The following is an 18,201-nucleotide window of genomic DNA, read 5'->3' as shown; positions in this document are numbered from 1 at the left end:
AGCTGGTTTTCTGCATTAATTGGTCATAAAAATAGACACACAATAGCAATTATAATCATTTATGTCTTTATTGAACACATCCATGTACAGTGCTGTGGAAAATGTATGTGAACCCTTGGAGCTATACATTAAATGTATATTAATGGAGATATCCATATACATTTATTTTGTGAGAGCAGTCAACATCAAAACTGGCCAAACGAGACCGCAGTTTTAAAAAGGAAACTGCCATAGCAGACAAAATAGAAAAAATGCTGACAAGTTGGGAATAAATGTGTAACTTCAATTATATGTACTGACTTTTGATTTTCAATGTCATAGATCTTAATCCTATTTAGATCATCTTCACAAATAATTTTATTGTAGTGATTTAAATTATTATTAGGCCTAGAATACAAAATTATTATGACCTCCTCTTCAAATGGGTGCTCTCATACCAGTATCCAGTGGCTGGGAGAGAATTCCAGTATTACATCTGCTAACGAAGGTATGACCTAACCCTGTTTATTTTAAAGACTATGGACCAGTTGCTATAACAGATGTTTTTCCAGGAATAGAAAAATCCAGGATCGGGTCAAATCATCAACAATTGAACTTCGTAACACACATGAGAAAGCCTGTGAATTGATTTTATTATATTCAAATGATCATGTTACCTTATCAATAATATATTAAATACAAATAAACATGAAAAATATGTTCAAAACAGTGGCAAACTTGCAATAATATTTCAATCAATCATTAATTATTTAAATCCACAACCATGAATTTCTTGTTATTTGTCAAACATGCATCATCAAATGGGTTTTTATGGCTAACAAAGGGCCATTTTAAGTTTCCTTTGATTATTATCAGTTCCATTGTTCACTTTTTCTTGCCCCTTTTTCCCGCTGCTGGCTTCTTGCAGTATTTGGCCTCTAGATCTGAGATGAGGGAGTTAAATCCATGTTCTTTAGACTTTTGTCTTTGCTAAGCGTAGTAAACGGAGGGGGAGGGGGGGACAGAAAGGGCATTTGTCATTTGATACTTTTTGAAGGTTATGAATTCAGCTAAAATCAGTGAAAAAATTCCCTTGGTATTATCATTAGATAATTAAATATTTCATAGAGTGATGTGTTTTGGGCTAACAACATTTTCCTAATATGACTACTGTCCCTTTTCTATGAGAAAATGTAAGCTATTAAATGCACTAGTTCTATGCAAGCATGCAGATAATAGTTACAAAATGATTTATTACCTTGTTCACAGGTGAAAAATGGCATATATTATGAAATATTGCTGTAGCGCTTAAGATTCAGCAGATTTAATAAACACTGTCATCGTGTTGATTTAAAGAGGTCATGACATTTTTTTTACTAATTTGACATGTTCCTTGAGGCTTACTTATAATATTAGTACACACATTTTGCACAAAAAATATATTTGTAAAATATGATACTTTTCTTTGGTGGTGCTGCTCCTTTAAGGCTTGACAGTAAAAGCCCATCGTAATGATTGGACTGACCCGCCATCTCATTGCTCACCACTACTGGCCGGGGCCATGGAAGTGATAAGGTGAAGTAGCAATTGATGTGTTGTTGTGGAGGCTGTGAGATGCGAATGACTTCCACATTGTAAAGAACAAGTCATTTTGGCATCTTGGTTTCAACAAATGCTCTTTTTGCAGTGAGGAGAAAGTTTTGAGTTCTGTAGCTTACAGTATGTTTTTATAGTATAACAACCTCTTATATGTCAAAATACCAATGAATGTTTAATTTCTCATGTCATGACCCATTTAATTCACTCTGTTTACAATCTTACACATCACAGAACATTTCCAGCCACTCTTAGGCCTTGATGTGTTTTTACCTTTATCATAGCCACCAGACTGTCCTCGCTGTTCATGCCGATCTCTTTCTGCATTTCCTCTGCCTCTTTATGTTCTTTTTCAGCCTAGACAAGACAGAATAATGAGGATCATTTCTAAATCTAATGAACCCCCCATTAAACAATGCTTTACTTCTAATTCATTATTTACTGTATTTCTTCAACTTCGGGCAGTTTCATGTTCCAGGGATAGATTTTTAATAACAGATTAACTTTTTTCTTTTCTTGTTTTATGAACGCCTCATTAAATTGACTTGCATATCCTTTACCAGGCCTTCACTTATTTTTGGTACTTTTGTGGCTTTTTGTGTACATTTTACCATTTTCACCTTGTCCTACACCTTAAACTATGAAAATCCATGATAAAAACACAAATTACTACATGTCCAAAACTATGATAATCTTAACCAAGTCAACCATTAAACCATTTTGATATTTATTTTGTGAAAAAGGTTAATCCCACTCTTGTTGGTCATTGCCACCCACCAAACAATTTCACCCCTAATAAAAGTTTTCCAAAGTTAGTGGACTTGTTTACAAAGTTGACAAAAAGTGTCAAAGAAGAGCATGCTTGAGATAATTTGAGACAAGTGATGTTTGAAGAAAACCAAGAAAACTCAAGGTAGGCTAAAGGTGAGCAAAATATTTTTATTGAATTGATTCCAATCAAGCTGTAATTTTGCCAAATGATGCAAACATTGTGAAAATATTATTTAATAAGGACTGGGTAAAAATATTGATTTGAACAAACTCTATATCAATTCTTAAATCCCAAGATGGAAATGTTACTCTGTGACATTCCTCTAAATTGCCAGAATCACTTGCATAAATGAAAAAAGAAAAATGTGATTAGCCACCAATGTTGGCTAAGTTGTTCTAAAAAAGTAATTACATCTTCTACAGTGTAATTAGATTACTGTACTAATTACTCTGTCTGCAAAGTAATTGCATTCACACAGCAACGATGCACCAAAGAAACACTGTCTTACACACCTTCTATCGTTAAAGCTACACCATGTACAATTGTTTTTGTTCAAAATAAACTATTTCATTAATTATCAAGTACACCAACAATCTGTCTTCCAAACCATGAATTTGCCATACCCCAATTCAATCCGATAAGCCTATAATAATAATTTATATTTTAGAGTTGTCAGGACCGATTTGGCAGGAAATTGCATACTTCCGTCAGTCAAAGAAAAAAAGTTGAAAGCTTGTAGCCACAACAAAGGAGCGACACTGACCATGGATCATTCTAAAAGCAACCCTCTGGGGAAATCGCCTGTTTTCAAAACAAAGAAACCGCGAACCAGAACAGTTTGCAAGCATAAAGGGAAAGGAATAGAGCCTGTAATAATAAAACAAAACCAACATTGGCTTGGCTTTTTCAGATGTAAAAATGTAAAAAAGGAGGATGCTATTTCACGTGTGCATTTAAAGTATAACTTTTCAATGTATATAAACAAAGAGCATATAAATGTAACACCTGCCCACCTGTTTTAGAACTCTAGCCATGGGACCATTTTGAGACAATTTGCATTGAATCTATATGTTCTCCCTTCACAGGCTACAGTGGACGTTGAAGTGACCGCTGTGGTCACGGTAGCTTTGCTCTCAGCATCCCTAACGTTAGCCGTCTCCAGTAAACCTTGTGAAGAGACTTCATTAGTTGAATCTTGCGAATCCCCCTTGCCAAATTCCTCTTTCTCCTCATCTCTTTTTCACTTAAAATAAAATGCGATGTCACCTATACCACTACTTTTTTCCATTGTTCACCTTTCTCTCTCTGACTGGACCGCGTCATCACAGAAAACTCTGCTTGTGTAATGTGGGTTTTGTCATTTTTAATGGGGGGTTACGTTTGTAATCTTTAAAAATCGCACACTGTGCTCGTAAATAATTTTTCCAGTTCGCACATATCCATTTTTAGGGCCAAATGCGAGTGAAATACTCGCACTGTAGAGCCCTGTACCTGAGTCAGATGAACATTCAGGTGTGGACTGCAGCTGCCTCTAGCCTGAGGATGTTTTACTAATGCTTCATACTCTTTTTCAGCTGACGATGTCTGTAGTGTTTTAAAAAAAAAAAAATGTCTGATATAAGAGCAGGCAGAAGCTAATCCACGCATACATGAAAGTTGTGGGCAGGAGTGGGAGAAGGTATATTTTTTGTGGGAGCGGGACTGAAAAATCTCTTCCGCGCAGGTCTCTAGTGGCAACAACTCCGAGATCTTGAGTGCTCAAATGAACTAGGCGTATTAATAAAAATTTATTAAAAACATATTAACACTTATAATACATAATTTTGGGTTAAGCCATATGCTCGAAGCAACATTTAAATAACTGTCCGAATTAAACACTCTTTTGTCCATGCAGCGTGGAAAAGCGAGATAACGGGGTGTAACTTTAACTTCACCAGTTAGTTTGATAGAAAGACTTTGCAATGGTGAAATAGGGGCAAGAACTTCCTGTTCAATACAAAACCAGGGAGGGGCTCTCTCTGGTGGAAGCGGCCAATTAGCCAAATGTCTGAGATCGAATGCATAATAATAAAACTAAATCTCGAGTAGGCATAGCCCACTTTTGTCAATTTGTAATTTACCATTACAAATGAAAGACTTCGCTATGCTTTCAAATTGCTTGAAATAAGAGAGGGGGACATCTTTAGGGAGATATTGTAACAGGTAGTTCAATTTTGGAATACAATTCATTTTAATAACATTAACCTTGGATTGATCCAAAATGGCTGTGCGGTAGCACGCAGTGGTCACTTCGGATACAAAATGGTGCTATTTTTGTCACTTAGCCTGACTTTTACGGCACATGGACATCGGAGCAACCGGTGTTCGTGTCTACCATTGCCAGACACTGTTAAAATATAAGATTCATGCAACAACCAAGCTTCATGATGATCTGCAGGAGTTGCTACGCAAACTCTGCTTGCTGCGGAGACCAGGCCTCCAGTCCTCGGCATCGCCTGATGTCGGTGCCCGGGGGAGGGGACGTCGCAAGCGGTGTGCGAGGAAGCGAAAGCGTGCCAAGAGGGCAGGGGGTCCATGCTAGGCTAAAAACAAACCCTAGCCGGCCGGCTCTCCGGTCTATCCTGCTCTCAAATGTTAGCTCCCTGGACAATAAACTGGACAACATCTGACTCCAGCAGACTACGCAGCGTGAGCTGCGTCTTTGTTTTCAAGGAGACGTGGCTCAGCGACAAGAGTTACGGATGCCACCACTCCGCTAGATGGGATAGCCTCGTTTCGTGCCAACAGTAACGCAGCTCTGTGCGGTAAGACTCGTGGTGGTGGCTTGTGTGTTTACATCAACACGGAATGGTGCAATAACTCTATGCTAGTCTCTAATTACTGCTCATCGCTGGTGGAGCTTGTGACTGTTAGATGCAGACCTTTTTATTTACCACAGGAATTCACCACTGTTATCATAACCAGAGTTTACATTCCCCCCAGCGCTAACGCCAAGGAAGCGCTCTGTGAACTGTATGTGGCTATGAGCGAACTACAGAGCGCTCACCCTGACGGACTGTTTATTGTCGCCGGAGATTTCAACCATGTGAATCTTAAGACAGTGCTCCCTAAATTCCATCAGTATGTGGACTTTGCAACGAGAGGGGCGAACACGCTTGATCTTGTCTACACAAACATCTCAGGCGCGTACCGGGTGGAGCCCCGCCCCCACCTCGGCTACTCAGACCAATTCTAATTACAGCATACAGACCGCTCGTCAAACGCACAAAACCACTCCAGAAGCAGGTGAAATGTAGTGTATCATCCAAACCGTTCGACAGACGCCACCACCCTCCATCTGGCCCTCACCCACCTAGATAAAAAGGACTCATACGTTCGAATGCTGTTCATAGACTTCAGCTTAGCAGTCAACACAATAATTCCTCAGCACCTGATTGGAAAGCTGAACCTGCTGGGCCTGGACACCTCCCTCTGCAACTTGATCCTTGACTTCCTGACTGGGAGACCTCAGTCAGTCCGGATCGGGAACAGCATCTCCACCACCACCACACTGAGCACTGGGGCCCCCCAGGGCTGTGTGCTCAGTCCACTGCTGTTCACTCTACTGACTCACGACTGTGCAGCAATGCACAGCTTGAACCACATCATTAAGTTTGCCGATGACACAACGTGGTGGGTCTCATCAGCAAGAACGATGAGTCAGCATACAGAGAGGAGGTGCAGCGGCTAATGGACTGGTGTAGAGCCAACAACCTGTCTCTGAATGTGGACAAAACAAAAGAGATGGTTGTTGACTTTAGGAGAGCACAGAGTGACCGCTCTCCGCTGAACATCGACGGCTCCTCTGTACATAGACCAATTCACTCTGTATCCTGAGAATTTAGAAAAGGAATTAATTAATCTGTGGAGGCAAGGCATAGATCTAGTAGGGTCGGAGACAAATAATAAAATATCATCTGCATAAAGCAAAATCTTATGGGCCACAGGAGTTACTCGCTTTTAAATAAAAACAAAAAAAATGACATATGTTAGCAGCAGGTGGTGGCAAACAGATAATTTTTGTGTGTAATATGAGCCAGTTGGTGACCTAAAGTGAATCTGTTATTTATTGTTTACATAGAACATATACATAACCATCCGTCTATTCTTGTTTATCCAATGACTTGTTAGAAACAGCACAAGCCTTGATACTATTTCTGAAGTTCTTGTTATACCAACAACGGCAGATTCTGATCGGTTGCGTAATAAAGTAGTTCCATGCGTTTTTATGACCGTACTCAGTTTTTCCAAATTATTTTCAAATGTACTTGTTCATTGAACTGTTGTATATAAGCAATATTACACTCGCAATCGTGCTATATGGCCCTACATCAGCACTGCTCTAATTACCTATGGTACTCCGCCGAATCACAGCAGTGCTGACGTAGTAACGGTCAAAAGTTTTGAAACACTCGACTGAAATGTTTCTCATGATCTTATAAATCTTTTGATCTGAAGGCATATGCTTAAATGTTTGAAATTAGTTTTGTAAACTAAAATATAATTGTGCCCACATTAATTTATTTCATTATAAAACAAAAATTTTATTACAAAAAAAAAGTTTTTGAAATTGATTATTTGGACCAAATAATGAAAAGCAGCCAATAAGTGCACAACATAGATGGGAACTCCTTCAATACAGTTTAAAAAGGTATCCCAGGGTGATACCTCAAGAAGTTGGTTGAGAAAATGTCAAGAGTACGTTTCAGAGTACGTGACATTTTCTCCGCTGCATTTGTGTGTGTGAGACGCAAGTTAGCGAGTCTGAGCAAGCGCATGTGAGATTCTCGGTCCGGTTGCATTTTTTTCTCAATACCGTAGATAAGCAAATGTACATGGTATGATAACCGTCAATTTTCAAACCACTGCAACACTAATTCAGACCCTTCGCTATGACACTTGAAATTTAGCTCAGTTCTCTGGATCATAGAGCTGATTCTAAACTTTGATTGGAGTCCACCTGTGGCAAATTCAATTGATTAGACATGATTTGGAAAGGCACTCACCTATCTATATAAGGTCTCCTATGTATACTGAGCATTCTACTAAGACTGTGAGAAACGAAATTCTCTGGTCTGATGAAACGAATATTAAACTGTTTGGCCTTGATTCCAAGCGTCATATCTGGAGGAAACAGCCACTGCTCATCATCTGTGCAATACCATCCCAAAGGTGAAGCATGGTGGTGGTAGCATCATGCTGTGGGGTTGTTTTTCACTGGCAGGGACTGGTCAGGGTTGAATGAAAGCTAAATGCAGCAAAATACAGATATCCTTAAGGAAAACCTGGTCCAGAGCATTCAGGACTTCAGACTGGGCCTAAGGTTCACCTTCCAACAGGACAATGACCCAAGCACACAGCCAAGACAACGCAAGATTGGCTTAAGGACAACTCTGTGAATGTCCTTGAGTGGCCCAGCCACAGCCCAGACTTGAACACAATCGAACATCTCTGTAAAGCCCTGAAAATGGCTGTCCACCAATGATCCCCATCCAACTGGACAGAGCTTGAGATGATCTGCAGAGAAGAATGGCAGAAAATCCCCAAATCTAGGAGGTGTGCAAAGAATGTAGCATCACACCCAAAAAGATTTGAGGTTGTAATCGCTGCCAAAGGTGCTTCAACGAAGTACTGAGTTAAGGGTCTGAATACTTATGTCAATTAAATCTCTTTTTATATATATATATATATATATATATATATATATATATATATATATATATGTATATCATATATAATATAGTTATCAAAATCTTTTTTGAGTGTAGACTGATGTGAAAAAATAATAATTTAAAGCATTTTAGCATAAGGCTGCAACATAACAAAATGTGAGAAAAAAGAAATGAAGGGGTCTGAATACTTTATGAATGCACTGTATCTTGACATCAGCAGTCGCCATGGCGATCATAATTCAAGCTCAATTACACTTCCAAGCGCAATGTCTATGCATCAAGTACTAGGAAGAGCAATCGAGCTTGAAATCATGAACGTCATTGAGACCACCGATGTCAATATTTATAGTGAAAAGAGGAGTTACATTTTGGTCTGTTCTCACATAGATTAAACCACTGGAGTATTATGGATTACTTGTATCCTTTTTGGAGCTTGAAAATTTGGTTACTATTCACTTGCTTTGTATGGACAAACAGACACCATATATCCATTCAAATATCTTAATTTCTGTTCCAAGGAAGAAAGTCATGCGAGTTTGAGACAACATACCGGTGAGTAAATGATGAAAGAGTTATCTTTTTTGGGTGAACTATTCCTTTAAGAACGTTCAGTAAAAAAAATAAAAATAATTATAAATCATTCTAGAAATCGAATCATGACCAAACTTCAGCTTTCATAATGCATCGTAAATTTTTTTTTAAACCAGTGCAAATTTTTACACCCCTTATCTCCTGTGGTGCATGGACATATAGTGTTGGACATTGTAATAGATAAGTAAAAGAAATCATAGTGTAACAAATTTTAGGGGGAGACTTTACTTTCTAGTCCACAGTTCTAGAAGTCGACGAATTTGAAGAAACACTTATTTCTCTACAAATATTTAACAAGTCTTTCAAAACAATAAGGTAAAATGGCACCTTTCTTTTGCGGTTGTTCTTCTTCTTGACACTCTCACAGATGAAAGCATTAAAGGCCGGCACATCTTTAGCATCAATGGCTTTCTGCAGTATGTCATGGACACGTGGTTCATCTTCATAAGTGCAGCACAGAGCAGACTCCATGACCAGATCCATGTCTCCTTCATGTAGTAGGTACAGTCTTTTCAAGTCCTCCACCTCTTCATCAGAGCCTTTATACTGTTTCTCAAAGTCCAATATTTCTTGTATTGTAATCTGTAGCAGAAATATATAATCACAATAGCGTGATATTGCAGAAACCGTTAACCTGAGGATTAACCAACATACAAGCACATGATGCAAAAAATACCTTGGGAAACAGTCTTCTCCAATGCTCCTCCCAATTGCGATCTTGATCGAGGGTGTTTGACTCCTCATCCACTATTCCTTGCGCATCATAAACCGCCCTTTGTTCCTTGTCGGCCAACACAGCATATGCCTTTCCCATCACCTGCATAACAAATGAACAATTTAAAAAGTTTATTCATGACAAGCTAAAACATTTTTTTTCCTACTTACAAATTACCATATAACAGCAAATATCTAGCAATCATGAACAACAGGAGATGTTCCAGGAAATTCATTGGTCCAAAGAGGTGGACTCGTATATAACAAGAAATATAACAGGGCAGAAGTGCTGCAATAGACAAATAAAGTTGTTACCTGGAATTTGGTGGTGGCTAACTCATCATCTGGAGCTCTATCAGGATGTACCAGCAGAGAGACTTTATAATAGCCACGTCTGATCTCTGCATCTGATGCTTCTTTACAGACACCCAGGACTTCATACAGATTAGAGGTCTTAAAGAGCTCTTCACACTGCTCCAGCAATAACATGACTGTTTGAGAAAAATACTTCACTGGTACATAAATTACAACAAAAGAACTATAAACATCCTCTCGTCAATACTGACAAACTTTATTCAACGCGATTCAATACTTATACTATATTCTATGTGTAGAAATATTTATACAAAACACATGTAAAATATTCCAAAGAAAATGCATGAGTATTTAATTTGATGATTTATTAACAAACTCACCTGAGAGTTTTAGTAACAATTATAAATGACAACACACAAGGACTGAAACGGAACCACCTGCCTTATGCACAGACAACAGCAAACACTTTTTACAGCAGGTCGCGCCAAAAACTTTGGCGCGTTGTAAATACGTCACAAAATACGTCACTTCGTAGGACGCTCCCACGCGCATAATGTTAAGGCCGGAGGGAAATTATATAGTTTTTTTATTATTATTATTGAAAAACAAACAATATAAATACAATACAATATTTCAAATGCTAAGGGAAGGTATAAACAATATTATAAGAATACTATAAAAAGTGTAAATTCTTGTAAATTCGAATAGCTTTTTGTTTCTTCGAGGGCAATATAGACTCAATATAATAATCAACAATTCATTCATTTTTAAATACTATAAAACATGTTTTTTCCTTAAACTTTACATTTATGAATGTGCAATGTCGCCATTAAAATAAAAAAAATATTATAAAATAAATTGTTTATCTTTGGAGTTTACAATAATAGGCCTACTAATAGAACATCTTTCCACACTATTCTGTACAATTTACATCAACATTTCCAACAATGGAATCCAGTTTTTAAGCAAGCTTCTGCTTGCAACTTTCATCTATATATTTTTAAACTTGGATAATAATGTTTAGCAGGGTATATCCTGTGAAGGAGTTTAATGTACTTCTTTAACCTTGTTTGTTAAGAGATAGCGATTGGGCAGAAGCCAGACTTTTTCCAGTCAACATCACTAACAAACTGACTCCAATATGCAATTACATTTGGTCTCAAAACAACATCTTTCTGGAAAATGGCTCTTATTGATCTGTTATAATTATTACAATGACAGGAGAAACATATTTGATCTACAAGGGAGTGATTTGGTGAGAGGGGTGTTATGCTGCTATTAATCTAATCTTTTTTGCTGTTTAAACAACATACATATTTTAGAAGAAATTGCACCAAAGACTGTTGCGAATTCCCTTGGTGGTATGGGAATATTACATTTTGCCATGAATTTCTTATAAGTAAAAAGAAGGCCATCTGAGTTAAATAATTGGTCCACCAAAACAATTTTCAAAGAAAATAGTCTTTTGTTTAAATAGAATGTCCTTATTATTCCAAATAAATTATTGGCGAGGTGAAAAGTTGTGTTTGTAAATTAAACTCCATGCTAGAAAAGCTTGACGATGAAATTAAGAAAGTTTCACAGGAATTTTGTTAATATCAAAATTGCAAACAAGGAAGAAATTTATGCCACCCAGGCTAGATAAAATATGGAGGGGAATAATATTCCAAATAGATTCTGGATTCTTAAATTGTCTAATCCTTAATGTATTGTTTAATGTACCGAAGTTCAGGAAATTGAGACCACCATTTTCACATGAGTTCATTAAGATCGTTTTTCTTATATAATGTATTCTATTTTTTCAAACAAAATCAAAGAGCATTTTATCAATCGGCTTCAATATTGGGAAATTATAGACGCTGCACTGGCCGCTGGATAGTACGACAACGTTGCCACCATACTGGACCAGGTAACTTTAATTTTTTTCCCCCTCAACTTTATTAAACCTTTTCAAATAACAAACAGGCATCAACAATAATTCCAAGCATCATATCATAAACACAAGAAAATAAATAAACAAAAATGAAAATAATACCAAAACATTGAAAGCAAATTATAAGATAGATTAAATTACATTTCACACACATATGTTGCCAGTAATTTGGAGAGTTTTAAGGCACACCTCTTTTTAATTGTTTTAAGGATTGAAATTAAAAAAAAAATTCAAATGATGCGCTATTTTATTAGATTTTTTTCAGTATTTCAAAGTGAATGAGCTGTGTTCTGACCTGGAGCACAAGAAAAGCTAAAATGATGGGGGACGTAGACAGAAAAAGCCATTTCCACAATGTATAAAATGTTCTGCATATTACATATACATAAAATTATATAACGTTATAGGGACGTCTCCACAAGTAGCCAAGGAAAATAAAGTTTTTATAATTCCTTATGACAATTAATTATTTTCCAAGTCTAACTATCAAGATTCTAAGTAACTGGAGAGAAATATATTTTTTTGTACTCCACGTAGATCATAAACCCTTGAAATGGGTTGAGAAATGTAAGCGTTATTGTGTTTTTTCTCCAGATAAACCGCAGGTCCCCCATTTACTTGTACTTGTTTACAGTTTTTAAAGTACTTCTACTTAGGCAGTGCATATAGTACTCATTAATATTTTTATTTTATATTGTAATATTAAATGTTCTGAACCAATAACAATTACCATTGTCACAACACAACAGGCCAGGGTCCTCTACAAGACCTTCAGTCCAAACTGAGTACCAATTAAGCTCTCGGGTTTTTCGAAAAACATATCAATATATAATTTCAATTCAAGTTTGAACCTCAAAAAAACTCTCAAGTAATGGATTGAAATTTAAAAAGCATTTTTCTGATTCATTTCTCATTATAAAAATTCCTAAATAGGATACTTGATCTTTAATTTTAATATTACATACACTCACCTAAAGGATTATTAGGAACACCATACTAATATTGTGTTTGACCCCCTTTCGCCTTCAGAACTGCCTTAATTCTACGTGGCATTGATTCAACAATGTGCTGAAAGCATTCTTTAGAAATGTTGGCCCATATTGATAGGATAGCATCTTGCAGTTGAACGAGATTTGTGGGATGCACATCCAGGGCACGAAGCTCCCGTTCCACCACATCCCAAAGATGCTCTATTGGGTTGAGATCTGGTGACTGTGGGGGCCATTTTAGTACAGTGAACTCATTGACATGTTCAAGAAACCAATTTGAAATGATTCGAGCTTTGTGACATGGTGCATTATCCTGCTGGAAGTAGCCATCAGAGGATGGACATGGTCAGAAACAATGCTCAGGTAGGCCGTGGCATTTAAACTATGCCCAATTGGCACTAAGGGGCCTAAAGTGTTCCAAGAAAACATCCCCCACACCATTACACCACCACCACCAGCCTGCACAGTGGTAACAAGGCATGATGGATCCATGTTCTCATTCTGTTTACGCCAAATTCTGACTCTACCATCTGAATGTCTCAACAGAAATCGAGACTCATCAGACCAGGCAACATTTTTCCAGTCTTCAACTGTCCAATTTTGGTGAGCTCTTGCAAATTGTAGCCTCTTTTTCCTATTTGTAGTGGAGATGAGTGGTACCCAGTGGGGTCTTCTGCTGTTGTAGCCCATCCGCCTCAAGGTTGTGCATGTTGTGGCTTCACAAATGCTTTGCTGCATACCTCGGTTGTAACGAGTGGTTATTTCAGGCAAAGTTGCTCTTCTATCAGCTTGAATCAGTCGGCCCATTCTCCTCTGACCTCTAGCATCAACAAGGCATTTTCAGCCCACAGGACTGCCGCATACTGGATGTTTTTCCTTTTCACACCATTCTTTGTAAACCCTAGAAATGGTTGTGCGTGAAAATCCCAGTAACTGAGCAGATTGTGAAATACTCAGACCGGCCCGTCTGGCACCAACAACCATGCCACGCTCAAAATTGCTTAAATCCCCTTTCTTTCCCATTCTGACATTCAGTTTGGAGTTCAGGAGATTGTCTTGACCAGGACCACACCCCTAAATGCATTGAAGCAACTGCCATGTTGATTAGATAATTGCATTAATGAGAAATTGAACAGGTGTTCCTAATAATCCTTTAGGTGAGTGTATGTCTGTAAGGTTACAATCTTTAATGGACATTAATTCACATTTTGATAGCTTCAAGAATAGGTTTGATGCTTTGGAAAATTGCTGGATATACTATAGTACTAAAGGAACTTGGTTTAGCATCTTGCAGAATAAGAGTGGTATCATCAGCCAACTGACTGATGAGTATCTGGTTGTCAGCAATTTAGATACCATGCAGATCACTATTGGAAATATAAGATGCAAATATCTGAGACACAAGTAAAAACAAATAAGGGGATATTGGACAACCTTGTCTTATTCCAAGTGACAAGTAAAATCTAGGAGAAGTGTCATATTTTAATTTAATTGAGCTACAGTTGTAATAGAGAGTTGTAATAAAGACAATTTGTGTTCCCACAAATCAAAGGCTTTTTAAAAATCCAGGAAAAGAATAAAACTAATATGTTCAACCAGATCACTGTAATCAAATAAATTTAGAAGTAATCTGATGTTATTTATTATGTGTCGATTCCTCATAAATCTAGATTGAGTCTCATCTATAAGGCTTTCCAAACATACTTTAAGTCTTTTCGCAAATACTAGGGCAAAGATTTTATAATCATTATTAAGGAGTTTGATGGGTCTCCAATTGTCCAAATTGACACCCTGTGTCAATGTAGGAGGCAGCGCTTCTTTGTCAATACTCTCTTTAAAAACGTCAAAAATGGAGTAAGTTCATCAACAAATAATTTATACAGCTCAGCTGTAAGCCCATCACCTCCCGGAGATTTATTGTTTTTCAAGCTCTTAATTGTGCTTTGTACTTCATCAGGCGTAACAACCCTGTCACAAAAATTCCTATCACTTTCAGAAATCACTTTAACATAATTAACTGAATTGAGAAATTAGGTTGTCGTCTGCTCTGAACATTTGGAACAATAAAGATTTTTATAAAACCTGGCACTGAAATTTGCTATTTCCTTCAGATCTTTAACAACTTTGCCATCAACACATAGTTGCTCAATTGTTGAGGGAGCAAAATTCAGCTTTTCAAGATTAAAGAAATATGCAGAATTAAGTTTTCCTCCAAGCCATTTTTCCTGGCTATTATACAAGCACCCCTAGCCCTCATCAAATACATTTAATCCAATTTAGTCTGCAAAACTTCAACTTTCACAATCATCTTCCAAGGGTCTTGGCCAAGTTTTCTCAAGCTCTTTTTAATTTTGAATTGTGGCTTATTCCCAATAATTAGCAATTAATTCTTTAATTTTCTAAGAGTGAACTCTTAAGTTTCCACAAAGATTTACTATGGCCTGGTGGATAATCTACTATTAAAGGGGTATTAATATATATAGTTTTATGATCTGTCAGAAGAGTACACTGGATGCCGACAGATATGTTATAATTGGACATACATTTCGATATGAGCCAATAATCAATACAAGATTGCCTTGATCCACTCTTGTTGGCCCCAGGTAAACTCCAAATTGTTAGGGAATCTTTCTATCCAAATGTCCACCAAATAAAATTTCTCTATTAATCCTAATAGTGCTTGAGTAGAACAAGCTGTCCTCTTGGGTGGATATATTTATATTTATATTTACGCATTTGGCAGATGCTTTTATCCAAAGCGACTTACAGTGCACTTATTACAGGTACAATCCCCCCGGAGCAACCTGGAGTTAAGTGCCTTGCTCGAGGACACAATGGTGGTGGCTTTGGGGATCGAACCAGCAACCTTCTGATTAACAGTACTACGCCACCACCACTCCATATTTGATTGGATATTTGCCCAAAGAATTGTTTATAGATAAATTAAAATCTCCTCCTAGAATAAAAAGTGCATTAGGGAATGTATTTGACCAATATGTGAGTTTCTCATTTAATCTGTCAAAAAAATGTCATTAGAAGTATTGTACCCATATATGTTGCCCAGAATTATTGTTTCATCATTCCAGAAGGAACCAAAAAAGAATCATTAAATTTAAACCGTTTGATAACATAATAGCCTTCAAAAAATAACAAAAAAAAAAAACTAGGAAGGCTATATATTAATAACAATATGAAGTAACTTTTAAGTTTAATACCTTCAAACATTAGATAATATAGTTATACTTATAATATACTTAGGACAAAAATAAACCTACCTTCTAGAAAGGTTAACTTTAAATAATCTTCCTCCTTTAAAATAGGCATAACCCTGTGTCTGTTGCATGATAAGTAGGACACGGAAGGCGATTTGCTAGGGTGAAAGCCCACCCCACCTGGAGGGACAGGACCACCCACTTGATGGCCAGACACTCCTTTTCCATGGTGCAGTACTTTGTTTCCCTCAGGGAGAGCTTACGGCTGATGTACAGCACCTGGCGCTCCTCCCCCTCCACCACCTGTGAGAGTAAGGTCCCCAGCCCTCTGTCTGAAGCATCCATCTGTAATTGAAAAGGGAGAGAGAAATTAGGTGTATGCAAATGTGGCCTCCCATAAAGTGCATCTTTAACCTGCGTGAATACCCACTGGCACTGCTCCGTCCACTGGACCGTGTCTGGAGCCCCCTTTTTAGTGAGATCAGTCAGCAGGCTGGTGACGTCCGAATAATTAGGTAGAAACCTTCTGTAATAGCCAGTGTTGTGGCAAAAAATTATCAACCAACCATTATCACTGCGTAAGAGACACTCTGACTCAAACAGTCTTTTAAAATGATTTATTCTTGCAAGAAGGACCCGGTCATTACACAGGAGTTGATCTGTGCCGTGAGTGGGACCTCCGAAAGGGAGGGCTGACTTGTATTTTATACTCTTTTATCCCAAGGTTTTCCGACAGAAGCAGATCCTCCCCCTCTGCATCCCTCAGACACAGAGGCATTCCCCTGTAATGACTATTACTGATCAATGAGTATCAAAATTTCTACAACACCAGCCAGCCCCAAGAACTGTCTCACCCCCTTTTTGGTCTTGGGTCTCGGGCAGGTCGCAATCGCCATAGTCTTGTCAATTTGTGGACGCACCTGCCCATGACCCAAGTGGAACCCCAGCTACCGTAACTCCACCCGCCCAATTGTGCACTTCTTGGAGTTTGCTGTGAGCCCCGCCTGCTGCAGCAATCTCAGGACCGCCCTCACATGCTGCATGTGCTGCTGCCAATCATTGCTATAAATGATATATCATCTAATCTAACACAGGGAACCCCTCCCGAAAACTCACACCGCTGTAAGCTGTATGCGGTCTGAGTTTTCGGTCCATGAGATGCTGAAACGTAGCCGGGGCCCCAAACAAACCAAACAGATGTGTCACAAATTGGTGCAATCCAAACAGCGTGGAAAAGTCTGTTTTATTGCTGGAAATTGGTCAGCAAATATCTCATTGTAAAAATCCATTGTCATATAAAATTGACCAGTACCTAACCGATCGAGCAATTCATCAACGCATGGCATCAAGTACGCATCAAATTTAGACACCGCATTGACTTTTCTATAATCCACACAGAACCGTAAAGACCCGTTGCTCTTGTGAACCAGAACAACGGGACTAGACCAATCACTGTGGGATTCCTCTATTACCCCATATCAAGCAACGCATCCAATTCTTCCCTTACAATTTTCTTTTTGTGCTCGGGCAAGCGATAGGGACGGCTATGTACCACCACTCCCGGTTCGGTCTCGATGTGGTGCTGGATGAGGTTTTGGACATGTCTGCTAATTCTTGTTGCAACTTGGCAACCCCTGCAAGCTGGTATGGTGAAAGGTGGTCTCCGCAACTGACCAGGGTGATGTTTAACTCCGTGCCTAGCTCTGCCCTCTCTGGAACTACCATAGACAACATCACAGGGAACCCCTCCCTTCATAACTTCAGGAGGTTGAGGTGATATATTTGACGTGCGCCCCCTCTATCGGTTCGCTTCGCCTCATAATCAAGATCCCCCACTCGTCGTGTGACCTCAAATGGTCCTTGCCACTTGGCGAGTAATTTAGAACTCGATGTGGGGAGTAATACGAGCCATTTATCCCAATTTCTAGCATCCTCGTGCACGAACTTACGAATCATATTTTTGAGGGTTTTATTAAATCGCTCCACCAGATCAACTGTCACTCTATACAACCACTCGTTTATAATTGTGAAATAAGGATATGAAAGTGCGAGATTCGGCCAGAGTTGTTGACCATCAAATACTCTCACTTGGTTGAAGGCATGCTTGAGGGCTTCATCTTGCGAATGCTCCAAAGGGAAATCCCCTGAGGATTGGAAGGGGCCGCAGCCTCTCCCCCCCCCACATCATCATGACGTGGAGCTGATGAAGATGGCCCGGGCTCCGCCTCCCCTGCCAGAGCATTAGTCCCCAAAATCAGCGGATGGGTGAGTTGGAAACTAACCACGCCCTCCACCCTATGTTTTGTTCCCCAAAATGTAATCACAAGGGTCACCACAAGGTATTTGTGAATATCCCCATGCACACACTTCACCCTCACCATTTTAGCTG

The 18,201-nt window shown here is 38.5% G+C and overlaps 1 protein-coding gene across 1 annotated transcript; it reads right to left on the bottom strand.

Annotated features, from left to right (window-relative positions):
* Window positions 1–57: 57 nt before the first annotated feature.
* Window positions 58–10,185, bottom strand: dnajc9 (DnaJ (Hsp40) homolog, subfamily C, member 9). Its single transcript, XM_052113085.1, has 6 exons — window positions 10,059–10,185; window positions 9,679–9,854; window positions 9,326–9,466; window positions 8,977–9,231; window positions 1,849–1,932; window positions 58–969 (listed from the first exon to the last, which is right to left on the bottom strand). Exons 2-6 carry the CDS (start codon window positions 9,850–9,852, stop codon window positions 865–867), a joined length of 759 nt encoding a protein of 252 aa, XP_051969045.1. The 5' UTR covers window positions 9,853–9,854; window positions 10,059–10,185; the 3' UTR covers window positions 58–864.
* Between the last annotated feature and the right edge of the window lie 8,016 nt (window positions 10,186–18,201).

This window comes from Xyrauchen texanus, chromosome 40 (assembly GCF_025860055.1).
Source record: "Xyrauchen texanus isolate HMW12.3.18 chromosome 40, RBS_HiC_50CHRs, whole genome shotgun sequence".
In the NCBI taxonomy this organism is placed as follows: domain Eukaryota; kingdom Metazoa; phylum Chordata; class Actinopteri; order Cypriniformes; family Catostomidae; genus Xyrauchen; species Xyrauchen texanus.
The sequence above is the reverse complement of the archived record's forward strand: the minus strand, read 5'-3'. Positions and strand labels throughout refer to the sequence as shown.

Coding starts and splice junctions, on each gene's coding strand:
- dnajc9 (XM_052113085.1), bottom strand. CDS start 9,852: ATGTTATTGCTGGAGCAGTGTGAAGAGCTCTTTAAGACCTCTAATCTG. Junction 9,467..9,678: donor TAGCCACCACCAAATTCCAG/GTAACAACTTTA, acceptor TTTGTTATGCAG/GTGATGGGAAAGGCATATGC. Junction 970..1,848: donor GTCTGGTGGCTATGATAAAG/GTAAAAACACAT, acceptor TACTACGCTTAG/CAAAGACAAAAGTCTAAAGA.